Source organism: Salminus brasiliensis, chromosome 10, assembly GCF_030463535.1.
Source record: "Salminus brasiliensis chromosome 10, fSalBra1.hap2, whole genome shotgun sequence".
NCBI lineage: Eukaryota > Metazoa > Chordata > Actinopteri > Characiformes > Bryconidae > Salminus > Salminus brasiliensis.
Genome location: NC_132887.1, coordinates 14,382,213 through 14,403,702, shown reverse-complemented (window position 1 = coordinate 14,403,702; position 21,490 = coordinate 14,382,213). Strand labels below are relative to the sequence as shown.

Below are 21,490 nucleotides of genomic sequence, written 5' to 3'. Positions count from 1 at the left end.
TTTTGTAATCAAATATTTATTAGTATTAAAAATTGTAAATCAGACCTGGGCAACAATAAAAAAAAACATACAAATTTATGGCTTACGTCTCTGACATTGTGGCTCTTTGGCACACTATTCCTTTACAACATCAAATTAAAGCCAGCTTGGCTGATGGAAGGTCACATGTTCAGGTAGATGTCAGTAACTGTCAAGTGTGATGTCGCTGTGTGTGCTTGGAGGTGATAAAGCAAACCCTTTGAGCACAGGACCCTAGTCAGACTAACCGCAAGACATATCCTGTTGTCCGTTCACAATGCACAGTGATGTAAATGAATTATTCAGGCTGGTCCCACAGCTCTGCCATCCTCAACCCTGCAGCTACTCACTGACAGCTGCAGGAGGTGAGCACTAGAAGACATCATTGGTTGAATCGGAGTCTCCTTCTATAGTGCTGACATTGGGCGAGAGATCGTCCCTTTGGACTGACGGCAGCCTGACTGACATCAGCCCCACGCCTTCTCTTGCACGTGGAGAAACCTCAGCTCCTGTGGGATAAACAGACAGAAGTTCATTCTTATTATACTCTCTGCTATTTTTCAGCCATGCTATGACACCTCTGCAGCAGAGAGGGTTAAGTGTTTTGCCCAACAGTGGCAGCTTAGCAGGCTCGGGTATCGAAGTCACAACTATGTGAACAATAACCCAGTTTTAACCAATGAGCCACCATTAGCCATGCACACCAGTAGGGATGTGCATGAATAGAACTGACAAATTTTTATATACAACAGCTTTTAAAGCCTTTAAATGTGCTTTAGAAATAAAGATTGACTTGACGTGACTTACTAACTGAGGGTAATCAGTAGGGCTGTGTATTGGCAAGAAACTGGCAATATGATACTTATCACGATACAGGAGTTAAAATGTAAAATACTGTGATATATTGTGATACTCAGACAATCAGACAGAACAGAAGCCTTATGTTGCAAGACGTTAACAGATCAACATTCCTAAGCAGTATAGTGCTCAGTACAGTACAGTTCTTGGTGAATGATGTGCCAAGGTCGTAGTTTGTCAGAGAAATACTGCATATTTTCACTGGTTTTGAGTCCATCTAACAACAGCTAGAGGAGGTAACATCTAGCAGTAGATACAGTAAATCTCCTCCTCATCCATAACAATGTATGGTAAAGTACAAGACACCTGAGTAATATACATATTTAACCACAAATACAAGCAAAGTACCCATGCACATCCTTAATATGAAGTTTGGAAAATCATTTAATAGTAATAATATTCGGTCATGAATAGAAAAAAATACATATTATTAATTTTAAAAAGCTTTCACCATCACTAGTCTATTTACTATATTATCATATATTATATTCCTACCTGTTTACCTGTTTGTATTTTGTTATCAGCCTAGTGATTTCATATGGGTGAATCCTTGTTTATTATTGTGTTAATTATATTCAATTTGTAAACCTTTTTTTTTTTTTACAGTATTATTTTACTATACTTTTTATGGAACTTTATGGCACCTGTTCTGACACCTTTACTCCACAGTTGCATAAGCCTTACAATGACTCTTTCAAGTGGCAAAACAAACAGGCATCAGTCAGCGTCCGGTGCTTGGAAGAGGCAGGAGCCGGAGGCCACGCAGGCACTTAGCCTGATCAATGGGGCGTACAGAAGTAGGAGAGAAGAGCCCAGAGAGAGGCCACCCCCTGCCTGCCCCGCTACACACTCACTCTGATCAGCTCTGGCAGCACAGCCTGTGGTGCAGCTGAATCACTCTAAGACAGCTACACAGCGCATCGCAGTCCAAAAACGTGCTCCTTATAGCATTAAACACTTTTTACAAGTCTGTGGAAATAAACTGGAATGAAGTCTAGGAGGTGCACTGAAGTCTGCAAACAACCGGAGGTTAAAAAGCTACTTTAGAGCATAAGGCCTTGCACTGAAAGCTGAAAAGAGTAGTGCTGTGGATTTCCTTGATTCACAGTCACCTGATATACAAAGCAAAGTTCTCACTGTTCGGATTGGGTCATGAATTTTGAGTCCTAGATCAGACCATTTTTCACATCAGTAAAAATGGAAAAATGTGAGACATTCAGTTTCAGAAGGTATTTTGTGTTACTACAGTGACTTTTATTTTGTTATTTTTTTATTTTATTTTGTCTTTTTCTTAGTTTGTATTAGAAACACATTAAAATGTACTAGTGAAGTCTGTCATTCTGAGGTTGACTTAGCTGCAGATTTCTTCTTCTTACACTCAGCCTGTATTTATATGAGACTCCCACACCTCACATTAATAGAGTGATGTCGCTGTGTGGTCGTGTTTAATGTGTCGGTTTATGGCTCTCGTGGCACAATGTCCACAAACCGTAACATGCGTCCGTTAACAACATCCACACGCTCTGTAGCACTAGTGGTGGATAATCCGTGAGCCGTTGCACCACTACTGCTGGTGTAACACTTGTGCGGACACATTTGAAGTAAATTCAGTGCTTCTCGTCACACTGCATCAGTGCACAGATCTGCTTCTGACAGAATGAAAAATCTGCGTGTGACAGTACTGGGTGCTGTTCAAAGCAAACTGATGCAAGAACTACTAATACAGGGCATAAAATGTGTTTAGCAAATGCAGTAATACAAAAACAAAGATTTAAAGAACTGATATGAAGTCATGAATAAAACAGCATGAAGCAGTAATATTACTCTCTATGGAGTATCATTACTTTGGTTTCAATTTTAGTTTGGATTACACAGGATCTTTTGTCTGTCGCCAGTGCTGGCAGGACACTAATTCATTCAAAGTAATAGAGGCTTTAAAAATTGCAAACATTACAACCATATCCAGAATGCATGGCAACAACACTTTAAACCTTCAGAACCTGCACATATTACATATTAGTTTAATCACAGCAATGGCAAACAAGGACAGGGACAGTGCATGAGGTGGCACTGCTTGAGACAGGGGGCTTCAGGAGGCTGCAGGGCCTCCAGGAACTCTTTTGCCGACCTCACCGCATGGTTTCATGGCAACACATCCACAGACTGAAAACAGCCTGGCCGGTTTGTGTGGAGCAGATGGACAAAGACCAGACCGGTCCTCGTGTGTGGAAACCCTGCAGCCAACAAACACTAGAAACAGTCCATCTACAGCACCTCAGGGTGGGGGGAGAAAGAGAGAATGGAAAGATGAACGCAGAGAAAGCAATCTGCTGGAGAGAGTGGGAGTCGAACCAGTGGAAACAAAACTACTTTGAAGCTTGAAATACATGTAAACAGCCCTTGGCCATGCAGACCCAAATAGGCCCCACAAAACAGCACTCAATAAAGAACTGCCAAAAATACATGCTAAAAATGAAGGTGTCACAAGCGTTCTTTGGAGCATTGCCAAAGATAAAAAAGGCACTTTTGGTTTGCTGAAGCAGCTTTCAATGGATTGTTCACGTAAAGAAAATGCATAATTTTCAACCTAGCAAAACAGAACAGAAAACCAAATACACTGATAAGAAATCGTCCCACTACACTATGCACACACACACACACACACACACACACACACACACACACACACACACACACCCTATTCCTATGTACTACTGCTACTACTATTAACTAATGCATTCAGATGTATTAAATTGCAACCACTGCTGATTGCAAATGCACAATCACACACAGCTTGTCTATCTCCTGTAGAGAAGTCAATAGAGGTCCTGGTGCTGCTGAACATGAACATTGACTAGAGAGGCAAAAGGCCCACCAGCACTGAGCTGCGGAGCAGTGGAACTGTGTTCTCTGGAATGATGGTGCTCCATCCAATACTTTTGAGATGAGGTGGGGAGTTGAGGAACAGGTGGGGTGCTAATCATCAAACATGCTGACCTCACTAACGCTCTTGCGACAAAATCTAGTAGAAGGCCTTCCATACAGTAGAGACACTTCTTTTCTGAAGAAACAATTCATGAGCAGGTGTCCCCAAACTTTTGTCCATACAGTGCATCTATAATATATATTTTAGCAGTCCCCCATTGCATCTTTTGACATCATGTAAAACTGTTCTTTACACTGTGTCAGAATTTCAATCATAATAGAAATGCTCCAAGCTGATGTACTACATTTAAAATATGTGACAAATACAATATTGGATATAAAGGCATTTCATATTCTGTAATATATGTCATATTTAAAATGTTAAAATATTATGTGTATTTTAATTGGCCTACATTGGCCATGGAAATGAACCTCATGCTACTAAAGAATCATTCATTGAAAAGATTTTAGGGTTCTTCTTCACTCCAAAGAACCCCTTTGCTGTGTGTGTGTGTGTGTGTGTGCGCGTGAGAGAGAGAGAGAGAGAGAGAGAGAGAGGACTGCTTAAAAATATTTCCTAGTATCACTGCTTCAAAGAGGGGTTTCCAACCCAGGCAGCTGCTTGCATCTCCTGCTCTGCTCTGCCCTTTCTGCTGCTCCTCTCGAGACTGCCACGGCTGCTAGTGGCCTGCCAAGCTTTTGAAGTGCGAGTGCAAAGGCAATGATTTCACTTTCTATGTGGGCCTTAACAAATATTCACAGCTGTGTGAAAGGATCCAAAACAACCAGGCGAGAGCAAGCAGGCAGACGCTGCCGCTGAGAGAGGAGGACGCCAGAGACTTTAATGATTCTACAATAGATTGGTTGCTGTTTTCCTAATAATCAATGTGTTTATGAGGCTCGGAGGCATTCTTTGTTTGACCCAGAAACACAACATAATTGTTCCCGTACTTCCCAGAGGGGCAAAGAACTTATACCATTAAAGCCATTATAAAAGCTTTATCTGGAGTGAGGACTCATACAAAACCCATACAAAAAGATATATACTGGAAATATATTACAATATACTTTTAGATATTAGATATACCTATATTAAGATATAATACAATTAATTCACAAGACTTTACTGAGACATTTTCAATGGTATTAGTAATGTTGAAGGGCCAATAATATAATTTTTTCAAATAAAAAGGTCTGATGTAGTGTGTGAACATTCATTCCTCCAACATACAGAAACTACACTGATAAAACAACTGATTTTGAATTTATTGAAGTTATTGTGGATTTTCAGAGTCAGAATACAGGGAAATAGAAATAATAAAATAGAAATCAAATCAAACAGAAATAATTGAAAAATTGTCATTTACAAATGAATTGAATAATGAATTAAATATTTTAGGTGCATAAAACTACATACTACGGCTGGGCAATTATTAAAAAACGAATCAAAACCAACATTCAGAACCTTGCCCAAGTTAGTTATTTAGATTTTTTATTTTTCTGTTAATCCCCTTTTTACAATTCTGTCAATATTTTCCACACTGTGTAGTCACGTAACTCCGCCCTGCCCAGTCTGTGACATAGAGGCAACATGGAGAAACAACTGAGCAACTTGTGCAACTTATGTTATTAGTATAATATAATTCAAATGTCCAATTAATCATGATAATAATTTTAGGGGATAGCACCCAGCAGTACGACAAAAATGTCAACCAGCGCATGGGGAAAAAATACTACCATAAAAATGTGGAATATGGACCCTGCAAAAGACGGCCGTTTCAGTTCCCTCCAGAGATAAGTGTCCTTGTCAGGTTGGCTTATTTTAACAGAACGTCAAGCACTACGCTTTCTGGACTAGACCTGACTCAACTTAAAACTTAAGAAAAGATCTCTAAACTGAGCTGCAGCAAGAAAACAGACAGCATTCTCCCCCTATTCTCCCCCCTAAAAATATTCCCATTTCTATCTAACGTTTACAGAAGATGACAAATAGGCCATAACAATTACCCCATGAAAGTCTTGTGAAAAAGCTCTTGCCATAAGTGACACCCTAAAAGCTCTATTTTTTATTGATGCTTCTGCAATTTTGGTCATGCACATGTCAACTTATCAGTTAAAAACGCTGCTCGCCGCTAACCAGCCACGTCCACCCCCTGCTGTTCAAGTATTAATGAAAGATAAGAGAAGAGCTCCATTCAAGAAAGTAGGCAAGAGGAGCGTGAGCTGGGATATGAGCTTCCTGCCTCACTTATCAGGATAAGCTCCTGTCTGGAGTTGAGGAAAAGCTTCTCAACAGGAAATACTTGGCAAGCACAGTGTTAAATTTGTTCCCATGCCCTTCCAGCCACTCTGAAACTCAAGGACGGGCTTTGAAGTGGCAGTACAAATATAGTGCAATATGCAGCGGCACTTCATTTGAAATCTGGTAACGGGGAGATCAAAGATGCGACATGGTATACCTTCAATCAACAAATTATTACCCAGGCACTCAGAGTCAACGGTGTGCGCTCTCAGCATCAAACAGTACGAACACAAATATGGACTATCAAAGCATACAGGCTTCTCATGTGATCCGATGTAGCGATGCTAGATGACAGCCGTTAAAAAGTCGTCCGCCAACAAATGTTTCTAACCAGATTCAGACGCATTCAGAGCAGGCTTGCCTGAGAACTCACGTCATTCTATTCCTCTCCTGTTCTCATGATATGTTGGCATGAAAAGGAGCTCCCTATTTTTACAGCCATTTCCATATTCTCATGTCTCAAGGCTAATCTGGAGGTTCAATCCATACTCTCACCTCTTTCCAAACTACACAAACAAATAGGATCAAAGACGGCACAAGAAAGGAAGAAAGTAGAATTCTGGTTTAAGTAGGGAAGTCCTGATCATGTTCAAATCCCTCAATATATTTGTATATATATATATATATATATATATATATATATATATATATATATATATATATATCTTCTGATTACGGGGAGTGAGAAAATATTAATACAACAAAGTATTGTGATATGTTTTTCGATACTGCATCGATTCTCAAAAACACAATATCGATATTTATTTATATCAATAGTTTACATGCAAAGATTTGCCGTAGACATTGGTTAATTCTTTGTGTTTAAACCAAATCCAAATGCTAGACAATAGCTGATTCTTACCTACTCCGCATTGCTCAATGTTCATGCCTTTTGTGCTAGTGCCCCTGGCAACAGCGTACTTTGACGCAACTTTGACATTTATAACATGATCCGTTCTAACTGTATTTCTTATTTGAATTATTATTTCATCGTTTTCATTTAATGTTTCTTGTATAATGCTAAAAACATGTCCTGTATGACCTGTTGCCTTTATCTTTGTATGCAAATATCTGTATCTATATAAAAAAAAAAAAACACCCTAATGTCCTACACACTGACTGCACATAGTCAGATACCATGAAGCTGTTAGAAGGCACTTTAAAAAAGAGAAGCTTTGGTTGCCGTTTTTCCGCGATTCTGTCACGCCCTGTGGCGTCTGCCTCTGCAGCAGGTATGAACCAGCCTTAACGGTGTTGCACTCTGTCTTCAGATCCCACTGTTCTGACTGCATAAAATATCAACTATTCTTTTACTCAGATCTTTAGATTGTTTTCCTAAATAATATATAGTAATAATTTGAATTGTCTCACCTGCTTTGTGATCTGTTTCGTATCCACATGCGCTTGCTAATTCACAGCCCTACATCTGATACTTCTATCATTACCTAATGTACAATAAATTCTGTAAATTCTATCAATTCAATTTGGCCAAGCTATACAAAGCTGTCATTTAAAAAGCTTTTTTTTTTTTTGCTACTTTTTGAAGAAACTTTATTTCACAGTGTCTTAAATGCACTAATCTCATATTTCAGGTCGCTCTACAATCCGTGAAGTACTCCCTTTTCACTGCTTTGAACACACTGTTAAGCGTGTAAAAGCTACACAAGCGTGTAAAAGCCATACAGCCATATTTTATATGTGGCTCACTGACTTTCTTAACTGTGCCTTGATAAAAGGCGATTAGCTTTACTACAGTTGAAACACTGGCACTGCAGATCCTACCAGTGACTCTTAAGCCTCTCATTTTCCACTTTTAAAAAAACTACTTGTTAACTTCTGCAAACAGGCCTCGAAATGTGCCCTGAGATGTCACTCAGTTTTGCCCACATCACCTCAGTGCCACGAACATAAACAGAGCGCAATATAAGACTGCAATAGCCTCAACAATGGACTGAATTGGACAACTGAATCGGATTTAAAACAGCCAATACTAATCCATTAAAATATGCCTTGATCTTCTCAGGGTTGTCCCTAGTTCTCACACCGGGGGCCAGGCTTTGAGGGCAAGCTTCATCTTTCAAAATGTTCCGCTTTGGTACAAAGATAACCCAGGTCAAAGAGGCTAACTACTAGACGACCTTGATGAACTGGTGAGAGAGGCCAGGTGCAGCAGTGGCCAAACGCTTCAACTGCCGACTCAAAGGATAAAGCAGATTTTAAAAGAATGACAAATTTCAGCAACATCTGGACCTGTTCCAAAGTGGCAAGAGTTTGAGGTCTGACTCAAGCCGGCAACTGAGTTTAATATCTGTCTGTGTAAAGGCACTGACAGACAGACAGACAGACAGACACATACACAAAGTGAAGCTTTCTATAGTCTTTTCTCCAAAGACACCTGCAAACACTTAAGAGCGTTCTCCACCCTGTTCCAAGCTTTCAGGCTGACAGATGAGTCCACCCCCACTCTCACTCTCACTCCACCCCCCCACCCAACCCATCTCCTCTCTCACTCTCCTCTGCTTTTTTTCCTTCTCCCCCTCTTCCCCAGCTGCTAAGACGAGGGGAGGGGTAGTTGGGACGGAGACATGAGGCTGTTCTGCAATGTTCTTCTGGAGGTTATTCTGTGGGTGGTGTTTGATGGACCTTTTTAGCAGCGCTCGGAGCTGTGAGAACGGTTAAAGGACGATAGGTACTGCGTTACCCTGAAACAATGAAACGAGGGTGAAGTCACTGCCAGGATGGCCTCTGGCAGGGAAAACATGTGAAAACAATCAAGGCATACCAAGCTATTTAGAAAATACCTTTAGCCATGTCCTCAAAGAAAGCATCTGTGTCATTCGAGCTCCCTCTCTGGCTGAGTAACTCTGAGAAAAGATAAAGGATAAAAAACAGACAATGGATAAACACGTTAACATGCTGACACAGTTAAAAGTCTTTTTTTCTCATGTATTTACACACTGCTTTAAAGGAATAGCTTGGTGAAGGGGGGGGGGGGGGGGTGAATGCACACATTATTTTCTCCTAATCACATTTAGTACCTGCACTGGAGTTACTGCACTAGATAATGTGGCTAACAACTGATAGGTGCTTATACCAATAATTAGCATTAGCAACTGAAATGAGTAGATGTAACATTTAGCATTTAAATGATTGCAATTTTGGCATCCTACAGAGATTAGATTGTTGACAGTCCAAGTCCAGTGTTTATTAGCAACATTAGTCCAGTATCTCCTATTCTAAGCTAAAGGTAGCACATTTCAAATAACAAAGTGTCTTGGCTGATCAACAGCATCTGCGGAAATGACTAATTCATTAGATTTTTCACCAAAACTATTGATTTAATTGTTCATTTGTGATCTCAAAAAGACGTGTTGACAGCCTCTAAATGCTTTTTACTGATCTAATTGTGGACATTAGATTTTTTTCCATTAGCTCATTAACTTCATTAATATCGGTCTCCTCACAAAATGTGTCTCTCTTGGATGAAGAAGACATCAGAGTTCCCACCAGTGTTTCTCCTGCACAGTGAGAAGACCACAGCTGTGCACTGAAACAGTAATAAAAATGTGTGGCTGTGCGCACACACACACACACACCATACACACCTTCACCTTTCACTTCCTCTGAAGGCACGGTTAGGTATGCTACAGACAGACACGTTTAACTTCACACTCTCTGTGCCGCGAGCCAACGTCCACAGTGTAAACAAATACACTTGACTCGACATTTGGACATTTGCAGCGTGTAGAACAAGAACCGAGACAACAGAGCGAGCGAGCAAAACTGTTTCGGGAGGCGTTCTAACATCCTTCAAGCATGGAACACAATCAGCTCAGCGAACAAAAGGCAGCCTCTGTTCAACTGTAAAATGGTGGCCGGAGAGGAGACAGCCCTCAGTCATGCCTGCTTATGGTGGAAGTGTTCGCCTGAGCAAACCCCTGCTGAACCATGACATCAGCCAGGGGAACAAAAAGCTCTACAAAAAAAAAAAAATCCTCCATACTGACTGTTTTGTCCTGTCAATGGCACAAGCCCTCACAACTCAAGCAGCAACTTCCTGTGCAGAGAATGTGGAGCACACGCTGTTTACCAGAGAAAAGAGGATGACAGGCACTGAAAGTGAGGCACTGCAGACTGCAAGGATTCAGAAGAGTCCTACAGAGGACCCAGTGGCAGCTTCAGAAATGACCGATAAGGCACTCTACGGGAAGTGACCACTGCACTAGCCATCTGAACAACTGTGAGCCGCTCAAAGGCCTTTGATTCCATTTTTTTTTTTCATTGACGTTCTCAATGGCTACAACGTGAGTAGAAACATGCCATAGTATTACAGTTAAAATTCAATGAGATGTGAAAGTGTGAACGGGTCTATGTGAGTTCATCTTTCCTCAGCTGTAAACATCTGGCCTGCTGGTTGATTTACAAACACTCCGCCAACACATGCACCCACACAAACACACACACACACACACAGACACACACACAGACACACACACACACACAGACACACACACAGACACACACACACACACACACACACACACACACACACACACACACACACAAGAGCCATGCGAAAGCAATGAGACAACTATCCATTTTCAAAAATCTGCAAGACAAAGCACTAATTAGAAGCACTCTGCTGTCCAATTTCTGTATTCCTTTTTAACAGAAAAAAGCAATACAATTATTTCTTTGTAGTTTTTTATTTTAAGGGAATAAGATCAATAAATATTTTCAGCCTGATTGCTTTTTGCGTATATATATTTGTTAATTTTGTGTAGCTTACTATTATTACTATAATATCAGGGGACACAGACAATGTGTTAAACTTAAAACATTAAAAACAGAAAATATGGTCCCACTTAATATTACGTGTCTTTAATAATTGATGTGATGTCACTTTTACAGATGGATTTATGATAGTGAAAACTAATAACTGTAGTTTTGATACATTACAAAAGTATCTCAATAGCTTATCATCTCTTATGTGGTTATACATGTGTTTTAACATGATGATAATTACATTGCATAAACTGCTGTTTTTCTGTTACTACTATTGTGTGATTGCATGAGGCAAAAACATGTAATTACAAACATTGTACTGCAACTGTAACAGTGAACACAACTCCAGTAGTTACAGTATTATTCTGTTTAAAGTGTGTGTGTGTGTGTGTGTGTGTGTGTGTGAATACAAATCAAGACAAAAAAGGACTGCGTTATATAAAGCGTAAAAAGTTGTATATTTAGTTGATATAGGTCTGGTTCTTGACTATTCTGTGAACTGAATGGATTTGTTCACCTGATGTGCACCTAATTTTCTTTAATGAAGAAAACTAAATGACATGAGGTAGGTATTGGAAGGTAACAGTAAATATTGGACTTTCTCAAGGATAGGTTTGCAAATGGTTAAACTAACTGACCCCATCTTTTTTAATCTCTGGCTAAAGACAAAAGCATTGCTCTTTCCTTTTCAGACACCAGGAGCCTGCAGGATGAAGAGCAGGTCTGGGGTGGAGAAGGAATGGTAAAGCAGGAAGAGTAAGGCAGAGGAGAGGTCATCCCTGGAGTATTGGAAATCCATCAAACTTCCTATCCCAGGAAGACAGATTAAGTCAATCAAAGACATCAATGGATCTCTTAACTAATCCTTTTCTCCTTGCTTGTTTACACCACTGTTGGGTAAAACTGTATGGGCTGCTGATTGAGGCATTGTGTTGCAAAGCAGCCACCCCCCTCTGCTTTTTAACCAGCGCCCAACCTCTGAAACTAGAGGTGGACTAATACAGGGAGAGCTAATTGAAAGTCAGGGGTTATGACCTTTGGGATGGGGGGGGGGTGCCGACCATACCCTGCGCCCCGGAGAGGAGATGGTCTGGGCCGGGGCTGAGCGAGAGGGGCTCAGGGTTGGGCTCGGGGCCAGAATCTCATGGAAAGTCCCTTTAGTCCTGTAGAGCGTCCACCGATGGAAGGTTTGGTGGGGGGCAGCTGTGTGAGTGGAAAAGCCTAGCAGCAGGGGGAAAGGGGGGATTTGCATTCAGCCAAAGCAAGCTTTCATCCACCCCTTCCCTTCTAAAGCCAGCTCTGTCCCATCCAGTGAGGGTTAGGGAGGGGGATGAGGTGGGGAGGACGGGGCATAGTCCCTCAATGCTCCTTTCATCTGGAGCTGGTGGATGGGGATCAGGGGTGGAAATCTCGGACATCACTGTGTTGGATTTCATTTCGATACTTTAGGAAACGATTCAGTGTATCGTATCAGAATTTAAGATTTATAGATTTTAAAATGATAATAAACAAATAAAATAATTCGGGTCATGTTGTTGCTTTTGGAAGATGCAGTATTGTGAACACAGCAGTGATCAACACATCATTTATTACTACTACTACTATCTGCATACATATAATCCTGTGGGTGTACTGTGGGTTTCATCGTGCAACATAGCTTGTTAACAGTGGGCCATGGTTGTCAAGCAACTCATTAAAGATTGTCCCATTAACAGCAATGCAATGCAATGTTTGTAATAACTTAATGCACAGATAGAGTCCACAATGTGTGCAGTCATGTGTGTATAAACGGTAACAATTGCAAACACAGCTCAGCCAATCAGATTACAGAATCACAAGACCGTATTTTCAGAAATTGATGCAGTTTGAATCATTACCTGCAGATCAATGCATCAATACATTTTACACCCCTGTGGGGTAAACAGGCAGCAGTGGCAATGAGAGAATTCAGGCCATGCATGAAGGAGCAGGACTCCATGTTGGAGGGCCAGGCGGCCCATGCCGTGCCCTCGTAAAGCGAGGTCAAGCAGTGGAGAGGGGAGAGGGTCACACAGGCCGTGGCTCAGGGTCAGAGACAGCGGAGAGAGAGATCTTATCCATCTTCATCGGGGGGAAAGCCCCTCAAGGCTCTTTAAAAAGCAAAGAGCCCAGTATCAGTCCATCAAACAGCTAGGGTCAGTCTCCCATGTCGTTTCAATCTTACTATTTCTGTACAGCACACAAGTTACGTATGTTGCAATACTGCTTACAGTACGCAGACTGGAAAAGACATTAAAAATGACCCCATGCAATTTTTCACTAACTGATATTTAGCGGAAATAATGCAATAACAAAGCCATCTGTTGGATCAGTCAAAACAACCCCAGCCTGAGCAGCAGGGTTAGAAAGTGGCAACATGAGTCTGTTATAATGCTCATGCACACACCTGGCCCACAGAGGGAGAACAGAGTTCTGCTGCTGGAGGCCTTTGAGCTATAGCTTTAGCTATAGAATGTAACCGGATATTCAAATATAAAACCTCCCAACCGTAACACCCAGCATGCATCCTCTTTTTCTTTTTTTTTTTTAAATTTAAAGACAGATGCATTTAACAGAAGTGAAGCTGGCTTAGAGAAGCATGCCAAAATAGGGCCACAGCATGCTCCCATGGCCCACTGCTCTGGACTAATGGTTATTTTTAGAGAAGTGGGTTATTTGTCCCAGGAGGACCTACGGGACCTTCAGAGACCATGCCTGAGAAAAGGATGAGGAGGGGGGAAAAAAAGGAAGACTTCACATGGACCAATTTCAAAGCAGGTCAATCACAGAGGTGAAATGATTGTGAAATCAAATCTGCTCCAGAAATGAGACACAAAGCAACTTTAAAAGAAGTCTGCTTCTCCATCCAATCTCTAGTTTAATGGCTCTCTCAGCTAGAGGTCACAGCCCGTGCAGAGGAACCAACCTTTAAAGGTAGACTGCTAAATGCCAGAACAAGGGCTCTAGAATTGAAGCTCATTTTAAAACCACCAGTGCTGCAGACAAGGGTTTAAAAAACCTCCTGTGGGTGTATTTTGTACAATGACTCTCCATTTGGACGCAGGAGCGTCTTAAATAATTCTTTCTGTGAGTCATCTGACCAAACAACTAGAGGAACCTAGAAGAAAGCAGCATTTGAACACACTTATCAGCAGGACCACACAGAAGCCTGATTCATTTCTAATGACCGTTCACCCCTAGACAGCGCTAAACACAAATGCCATTTCATTCTAAAAGCATGCTATGACCAAGGCCCAGCAAGGGGTTAACTATGCAGAGGGAAATGGAGGAGGAAAAATATCACAAAGTGATTTTTGTCAGATGGAAAGTTTTGTGACAGAAAAACACCAATTTCCCTCCCAAAATGAGCAAAACAGCTTTAGGCCACTTTAATCCTAAAATGTAATCAAAAAGTGAAATGTTTCACTTGTTCCTCCCTTCATGTGTGGTTGGCAGTGCTCTCTTAGGGTTAGAGTTCTCACGCAGGGTTGTACCTCCCACTGACAGGGTGACCATCTCTACTCTCTTATTGTTACATGTAGTACAAGGTTGGGACTACACACTACAGCAATGGTAGATTATATGGAACCAGACAGAGAGCTAGCATATTTACAATTACATCAAAAAACAACAACAAAAAGACAACAAAATTCACCATATGTGTTGGACACAGATCCGTGCAGTAAACACACATATCCACACTGGTGATCAAACGAGAAATCATTAATACAAAACCCCCCCCCACACACACACAGAAATTGTACAAAACAAAAACAATACTCTTTTTCTCCTTAAAACATAAAGAAAATGATTATTTCAAGATTATTAAGTCTATATATAAGAGTCAAGAAGGAGCCATAACATATTTTTCCATATCTTAAAACAGACCATGAAAAAGCTTAAGGGCCTGTAAAAAAAAAAAAAAAAAAAAAGCATTTTCAGATTTTAAATTTATTTCACCCTGAAATAAATGCTTCAAAATCATTGTGATGCTCCAATGAACTGTAAAAAGGAGAACAGCGTCCTTATCGTGGCTTCTCCAGGCTCGGCAACTTTGATGAAGCGGGCTTGAAAAAAAACTCACGAGAACTGCATAGCGCTGCCTAATCCAAGCTATATGAAGTCATGAAGTGTCAAATCTTTTCAGCTTGTCCAGAAAAGCCCATCCTTTAGTGGTGGTTCAAAGCAGGAATTACACTTCTGGGCTGTAGGGGGAGCCCAGGAGAACAAAAAAACAATTCTACATAGTGCTGCTTTAATCCATTTTTAACTAATGATTTAGCTTCAAATACTGCATGCCAGTGTGCACTTACACTCTACTGAGCGTACTTCGAAAACTTGCAAATTACATTTACTAATGAAATACTGATTTTCTTTATTGTGAAATGTAGAAGGTCTGAGACAAAAAAACTCTCCAACTTCTCCAAAATAGAACATGTGTAAAATATATATACACATTCAGCTCAGTTCAAAACAGCTTAACTAAAAAAAAAACTAACTGGAGCACAGCTTTGAAATGTCACAAGATTATATAAAGAAATATCAAATGATAGCACAAAATAGGAGGCATACCATTGTATGCTGTGCTGATACTTGAAATAATATCCATACCAGAGTAAGGAGTAGCTTTTTAATTATCTATGCTGTTCCTATCTATAACATTCAGTATAGAGTTCCTGTAGTGAGCGTAGCTCAGGTATGAAGGGGTGATGTCCCTCTGGGAGTGTGTGAGCTGCAATCAGTGAGGAGAGGAAAAGGGAGAGGGACAGGGAGTACCCGTGGGCAAAGTGCCCAGCATCTCAGCCATCTGTGAACACGACTGCATCTGTCTGAGGGGCTGTAATTACCAGCTCTGGAGGGGAGTGGGAGAGAGGCAAATCAGAGATTAATACTCATCACACTGCAATATGCAATGCAAAGCTATCTGCCCTGATTTGGCACACACTTCTTTTGTGCAGCGATTAGTGAGGAAACAGCTTTCAGCATTCACAGTTGTAGGAGTAGGATAAGCTGTATTGGAGCCATTTCTAAACTTGGAACACGACTGGTAAGAAGAGAAGCAGCAAACCTTCAGAGCCAGGTACACTCTGGCAGGTGCCAGCACAGTCCTCAGAACAGAATCGCTCACGGTCAGACAGACACTTGCCTCTAAATTTAGTGCGGGGGGGGGGGCTCGTCTGTAGCCTAAGGAATGTGTGTCTCGTTGTAAATGCATGAATAGACAGGAGCGCCAGCCAAACTATGGAGAAGCACAACTGTTCATCATTTACAGTGGAAGTGGAGTGTGGACATTCCTTCTTAAGCATCAGAAGTGGAAAGTTACATTTACAATGCAAGCAGACCACAAGAACAACATGCAGCAACAGAGAAAGCCAGTGATTAGCAGGAAGAATGCGCTATAGCAGACTCATTAGACTCACCCGATCTCTATCAGCCGATGACTGATTCATCAACAACCAGTAATTTAATTTCAGCCCTCATAAGCAGCCAAATGTAATTGTGAGCCAGACGCTGTACTGTATGAACTCTGGGCAGGAGCGAATCACTCAAAAGCTATTTAATTGTCCACGATTAAATTCCCACTGATGTCCATCAAAATTCTCTGTTAATCTAATAACAAGGTGCCTTCAGATGGTGGATGGGAAGAGGGGGGCTGAATGTACAGGCAGCCAATGGACATTCATATTCTTTGGAAGCTGATCATAAATATTGTGAATGTTAAATAGTTGCTTATGCTGGACAGACAGGTGGAGTGGAGATTTCTCAGCAGAGAGAACGAGAGAGAGAGACAGGTGATCTGAAATATTGCTGGTATTACAGTTTCCTGGATCAGGATCAGCATCAGCGTCAAAAACCACATTCAGCACTGCCAGGCTATTTTGAACAGCCGCCAAACTATAGGGCGCTAAGGATTTAATGGGTTTTATGATATTTCATCAGCAGCACCGGTGGTAAAATGTTCACATCCATCAGGTCCTAACAAAGAGCTGTGACCAAACAAAGCAGCTAGTCAGGACAGTGACGGTAGTGGTGGGGCTTGGCTGGTATCCTGTGCTCCTCAGGCACTGCTGGAGAACTGGGCACATGTGACAGCCATGATGGATTCAATATGCTGCTCTGAATTGTGGGGAATCAGACCAGAGCCAGAGCTTTGATAGGGTGCCACAGCCTGTTCCACGCTACGAGGAAGGGGGTGTGCGTGAGAGAGAGAGGGAGAGTGAGAGAAAGATAATAGAGATAATGTGTGTTGAAGAGACAGGGTGTATGCTAGAGAGAGAAAAAGAGAGAAATTGGGTGCAAGTGAGAGTGCAAGAAAGAGAGAGAAGAGAAGGATGAGAGAGATACACAAAAACAGAAGAACAGAGAGAGAGAGAGAGAGGGGGGGGAGAGGGAGTAATAGAGTGAGAGAAACAGACAGCATGAGAGACAGAAAAGAGGGAAAGAGATAGGAGAGTGAGAATTAGAAAATTAGAGTGATCAAAGTGAGAGAGGAAAGTGAGAGACAGATAGCTGAGAGACAGAGATGGTGAGAAAGTAGAGAAAGTAACAAAGAAAGAGAGAGAGAGAAAGAGGAAGGGAGAGGAAAGTAAGAGAGAGGTTGAGCAAGCTCTCGATGGGGGAATTTTAGCTGGCGGTGAGAGCAGCTCTGATAGAAACCAGATGGGGAGAGAGAGAATGAGAGAAACAGGGCTGTTCAGGACAAAAGACAAACACAGCAGTGCTTTAACTGAGAGGACGTCTCACTCCTTAAGGTCACAAACACACCTCGCTCACACACCACTCACCCTAAAACCTTAAGTCTGCCTGAACAGAGGAACAAACCAATTACAGCAGCATATGGCACAAACCAATCCTGCACAACCGCTTTGAGCCAACATCACTGAGGGCCAACAGTGATTCTCTCAGAGGATCCTCCTCCTCCAATAAATCAGGAGGATGATTGTGACTGAGCTGAACATTAGCTGTGTATACACATTTACTGCAGTCAGTACAACTGAAGCACTGTGTTTAATGTGAACGCAGAACTGTAGAGTGCCATTCATAAGAGTACATGACACCTGCATTATCCTTTCACATCTGACATAAACCTACATAAACATTTACTAAAGGCTTATTCCACACAATTTACCATAAAGGCTAATTTTTGGAGGTGGCACATAAGCCTTATGCTAATGTAGGTGTTATGGAGCCTTATGATTATGTAGGTATCACATAGCCTTATGCTTTTGTTGGTGTTTTGTAGACTTATACTAATGTAGGCGTTATGTAGAAATATGCTTATGTAGGTGCCACATAGCCTTATGCCAATGTAGGTGTTGTGTAGCCTTATGTTAATGTAGGTGTTCTGTAGCCTTATGCAAATTTAGGTGTCATGTAGCCTTATGCTAAAGATAATGTAGCCTTATGCTATTGTAGATGCTGTGTAGACCTATGCTAATAATGGCATTATATAGCATTATGCTTATGTAAGTGTTACATAGCCTTATGCTAATGGAGGTGTCACATAGCCGTATGCTAATTTAGGTGTTATGCAGCCTTATGCTAAAGATGATGTAGCCTTATGCTAATGTAGGCGTTATGTAGAAATATTCTTATGTAGGTGTCACATAGCCTTATGCTAATGTAGGTGTTGTGTAGCCTTATGTTAATGTAGGTGTTCTGCAGCCGTAAGCTAATTTAGGTGTCATGTAGCCTTTTGCTAAAAATAATGTAGCTTTATGCTAATGTAGTTGCTATGTAGCATTGTGCTATTGTAGATGTTGTGTAGACCTATGCTAATAATGGCATTATGTAGCATTATGCTTATGTAAGTGTTACATAGCCTTATGCTAATGGAGGTGTCACATAGCTGTATGCTTTTGTAGGTGTTATGTAGCTTTATGCTGACCTAGCCCTATGGTAGCCATATGCTAATGAAGGTGTCATGTAGCCTTATGCTTAAGAAGTGGGTCTTACCCTACACTAAAATGTTACCCACATTTATTTAGTTTCATGTCAATCCATGTTTACATCATATACTTATATAATTCCACTAGCCAACACAGACTGACAGCACTTTAGCCCTGAATTTGTGGTGGATCTGCAGACTTGGAGGAGATGGCAGATGCATATTGGTCAATAACAGACTCCGAAAGTCAGGCTGCAATTATTTAATCTCTATATTTCAACAATTTTCTCTTCAGCGACTCAGCCCCAGCCCATACTGCGCTGTTATGGAGCATGACGCACATCTGTCAGCATACGCAGACAGGAGGACTCTATTCTTCAAAACACTTCAAACACAGCTCAGGGTACAACCTCCCCAACCCTGGGCTGCCTGAAACAGGAGAGCTTCCATTAAAGCCCTGCTCGTCCACCTGTGAAAGCAGAGCCAGGCCCTTCTGCTGCGCAGCTTTAGCGGGCCAGCCTGCTTCGGCACATCAAAGCCCTCCGCTCTGGGGATGATTCTCCCATCTCTCTCTTGAGAGAGACCGCGTGGCAGAGGAAGACTCGAGGTGAAGAGGTGAAGGCTATCTGAGCTGCCGGACACGCTCCGAAACCCAGTTCAGTTTCAGAGGACGTTCCTCTTTCCCTCCTCCTCTCCATATGTCCGTCTGTGTAGGGGCCTTATCTCTGCAGACAATCTGAGGCTGAACAGGATGAGAGATGCAGATCTGTCTCCTTCCTCTGATTAATACAATATTGGATCAAATGTCCATCCTTCGGATTACAAAATATGCAGGGGTACAGTATTATATGGTCTATAATTGTAACTGAAATACTGGCCTGTGTAATCTTGATATGGCAGAAGGCTGTAATAAGTATTTTAATTAAATCAGGCTTGAACACCTTTACCAATCATAGACATTCCTTGTTTAGAGTTCTGTGGTGTTTTGAAGAATTAAGGCGCTCACGTGACTAAACAAACACAAATCATCACTGTGGAGTCTATGCGTACAGCAGTTAAAAGTGATACGTGTGGGATTTCAGTATTGAAGCATTGTAGTAAGCATTCCCTACACTACTTATTCAATGAAGCACTCTATATCTCTATATCCAGCAGCTTTCTCTCTCACTTCTAATAGTAGTCAGTCAGGCTTTTTTTTTTAACCATTCACTTTTTTAAGGATTTAAGGAAGCCACATGTTCAGTCCCCTTCAGTTAATACTAGAGTTGTATAATGTGGCAAAAGTACTTTTACAACTGTACAGCATGGTACCCAATTTAATACTGTAACTTTCATTATACTGGATTCTTTATTTAAATGTGTGTGTACCAGGCTAATATTGTGTTTTGCCTACATATTTATTTAATTATTTAATTATTATTTAATCTTTAATTAGTTGTTTATGAGGCTCTTAAAAGATAATTCCAAAAATTAAAAATGAGAGTATGAAGACTACAATATTCACAATATATAGCTTCTTAATGGATTAATTTAATATTTAAAGCATGTTGTATTGACGGAAAAGACTGAATTAAAAAATAGTTTGGTGTTCGAAGAAAAATAAGTGTTTTGATATCTATACATCACCTGGTATCATGTGTTTTTAGTGCCATAGTAGAGCACTGCGATACTATGCTACAAATAAAGTTGCATATTTTAATATTCACAGCTGCTCTAATGTATCTCTCATTAGGTTTAACAACACTGATTCAAATCTAACTGTGTGTCTCATTCTCTCCTCTCTTCTACGGACTCATTCTCTTCTATGCACCACTCATCCATGCTGCACTGCTGATAGTTACAGTGAAGGCTCCAGATGCCACATGCAGTCTTACTCCTGATGGTTGGTACAGAGTACTGAGATGCAAGAGTTTGACAGAGTTATAACACTGTAAACTTGTTAACTGTGGCAAATGAGGAAATAAAGACTTCGCAAATAACAGTATATCACAAGTGACAGAACATGTTCTGCCATTTTCCCTGGTTGCGCTTAAGACGTTAAGCTGTTTGGAGTCTCTAGGCCAGTTGGTGCCACTGCTAACTGCCTCAAAGTCTCAGAGGACTGTGCACAGAAAACTTCAAACGTCCTGGATTCCTAAAAGACACAATAAAATGATATGTGTGCTCTGGAAGAGCCTTTAGCGTGCCTGATGCCTTGAGTTTGCATGCTCTCACCAGGAGCCTTCTGCAGCTGTTCAGATATAGACGCGGTGGTACAGCTGGGCGGGCTGACATCAGCTTCTCATGGATCCTCATCTTACAGCAGATGACCACACAGGGGCCATTAATATCATCACAGCTGAAAACAGCTCAGACAGCTACCAGCTAAATGTCAAAGCTAAAATATAACACATACATTAACACAAGACACCAATTCCAATCAAGTCCATTCTTGCTTAGTGTTGAAAAATCTTTGATACATGGGTCAATGTATCATAGCTTTTCCATGCATCAGTCAGAGTCAGGGTTAAAAAACATTGTTCCATGATACACTTTCTTGTTAAAACCTAAACCTGGCATATTCTGCAACTGCGGCCATGAACACAGAGTACTGGTTTACTGAACCTGACCTATTCACACAGATTCCACAACCACAAAAACCCAGACTGAATGTCCCCTCTGATAACCTAACTTTGATTCCAGTCTAGAGCAAATGG

The 21,490-nt window shown here is 41.1% G+C and overlaps 1 protein-coding gene across 2 annotated transcripts in view; it reads right to left on the bottom strand.

The window, feature by feature from the left end:
• The window catches only part of kiaa0586 (KIAA0586 ortholog), a 121,694-nt gene continuing 100,204 nt past the window's right edge, over positions 1–21,490 (bottom strand). The window contains exons 31-32 of one of the 2 annotated variants that reach the window (XM_072689365.1): positions 8,905–8,967; positions 1–527 (exon numbers count right to left, since the gene is read on the bottom strand). In XM_072689365.1, the coding sequence (XP_072545466.1) occupies positions 391–527; positions 8,905–8,967 (200 nt within the window). In that variant the 3' untranslated portion in view covers positions 1–390. Of the gene's footprint in view, positions 528–8,904; positions 8,968–21,015; positions 21,090–21,490 lie in introns of those variants that run through there. The other variant, XM_072689366.1, reaches the window with a different exon arrangement.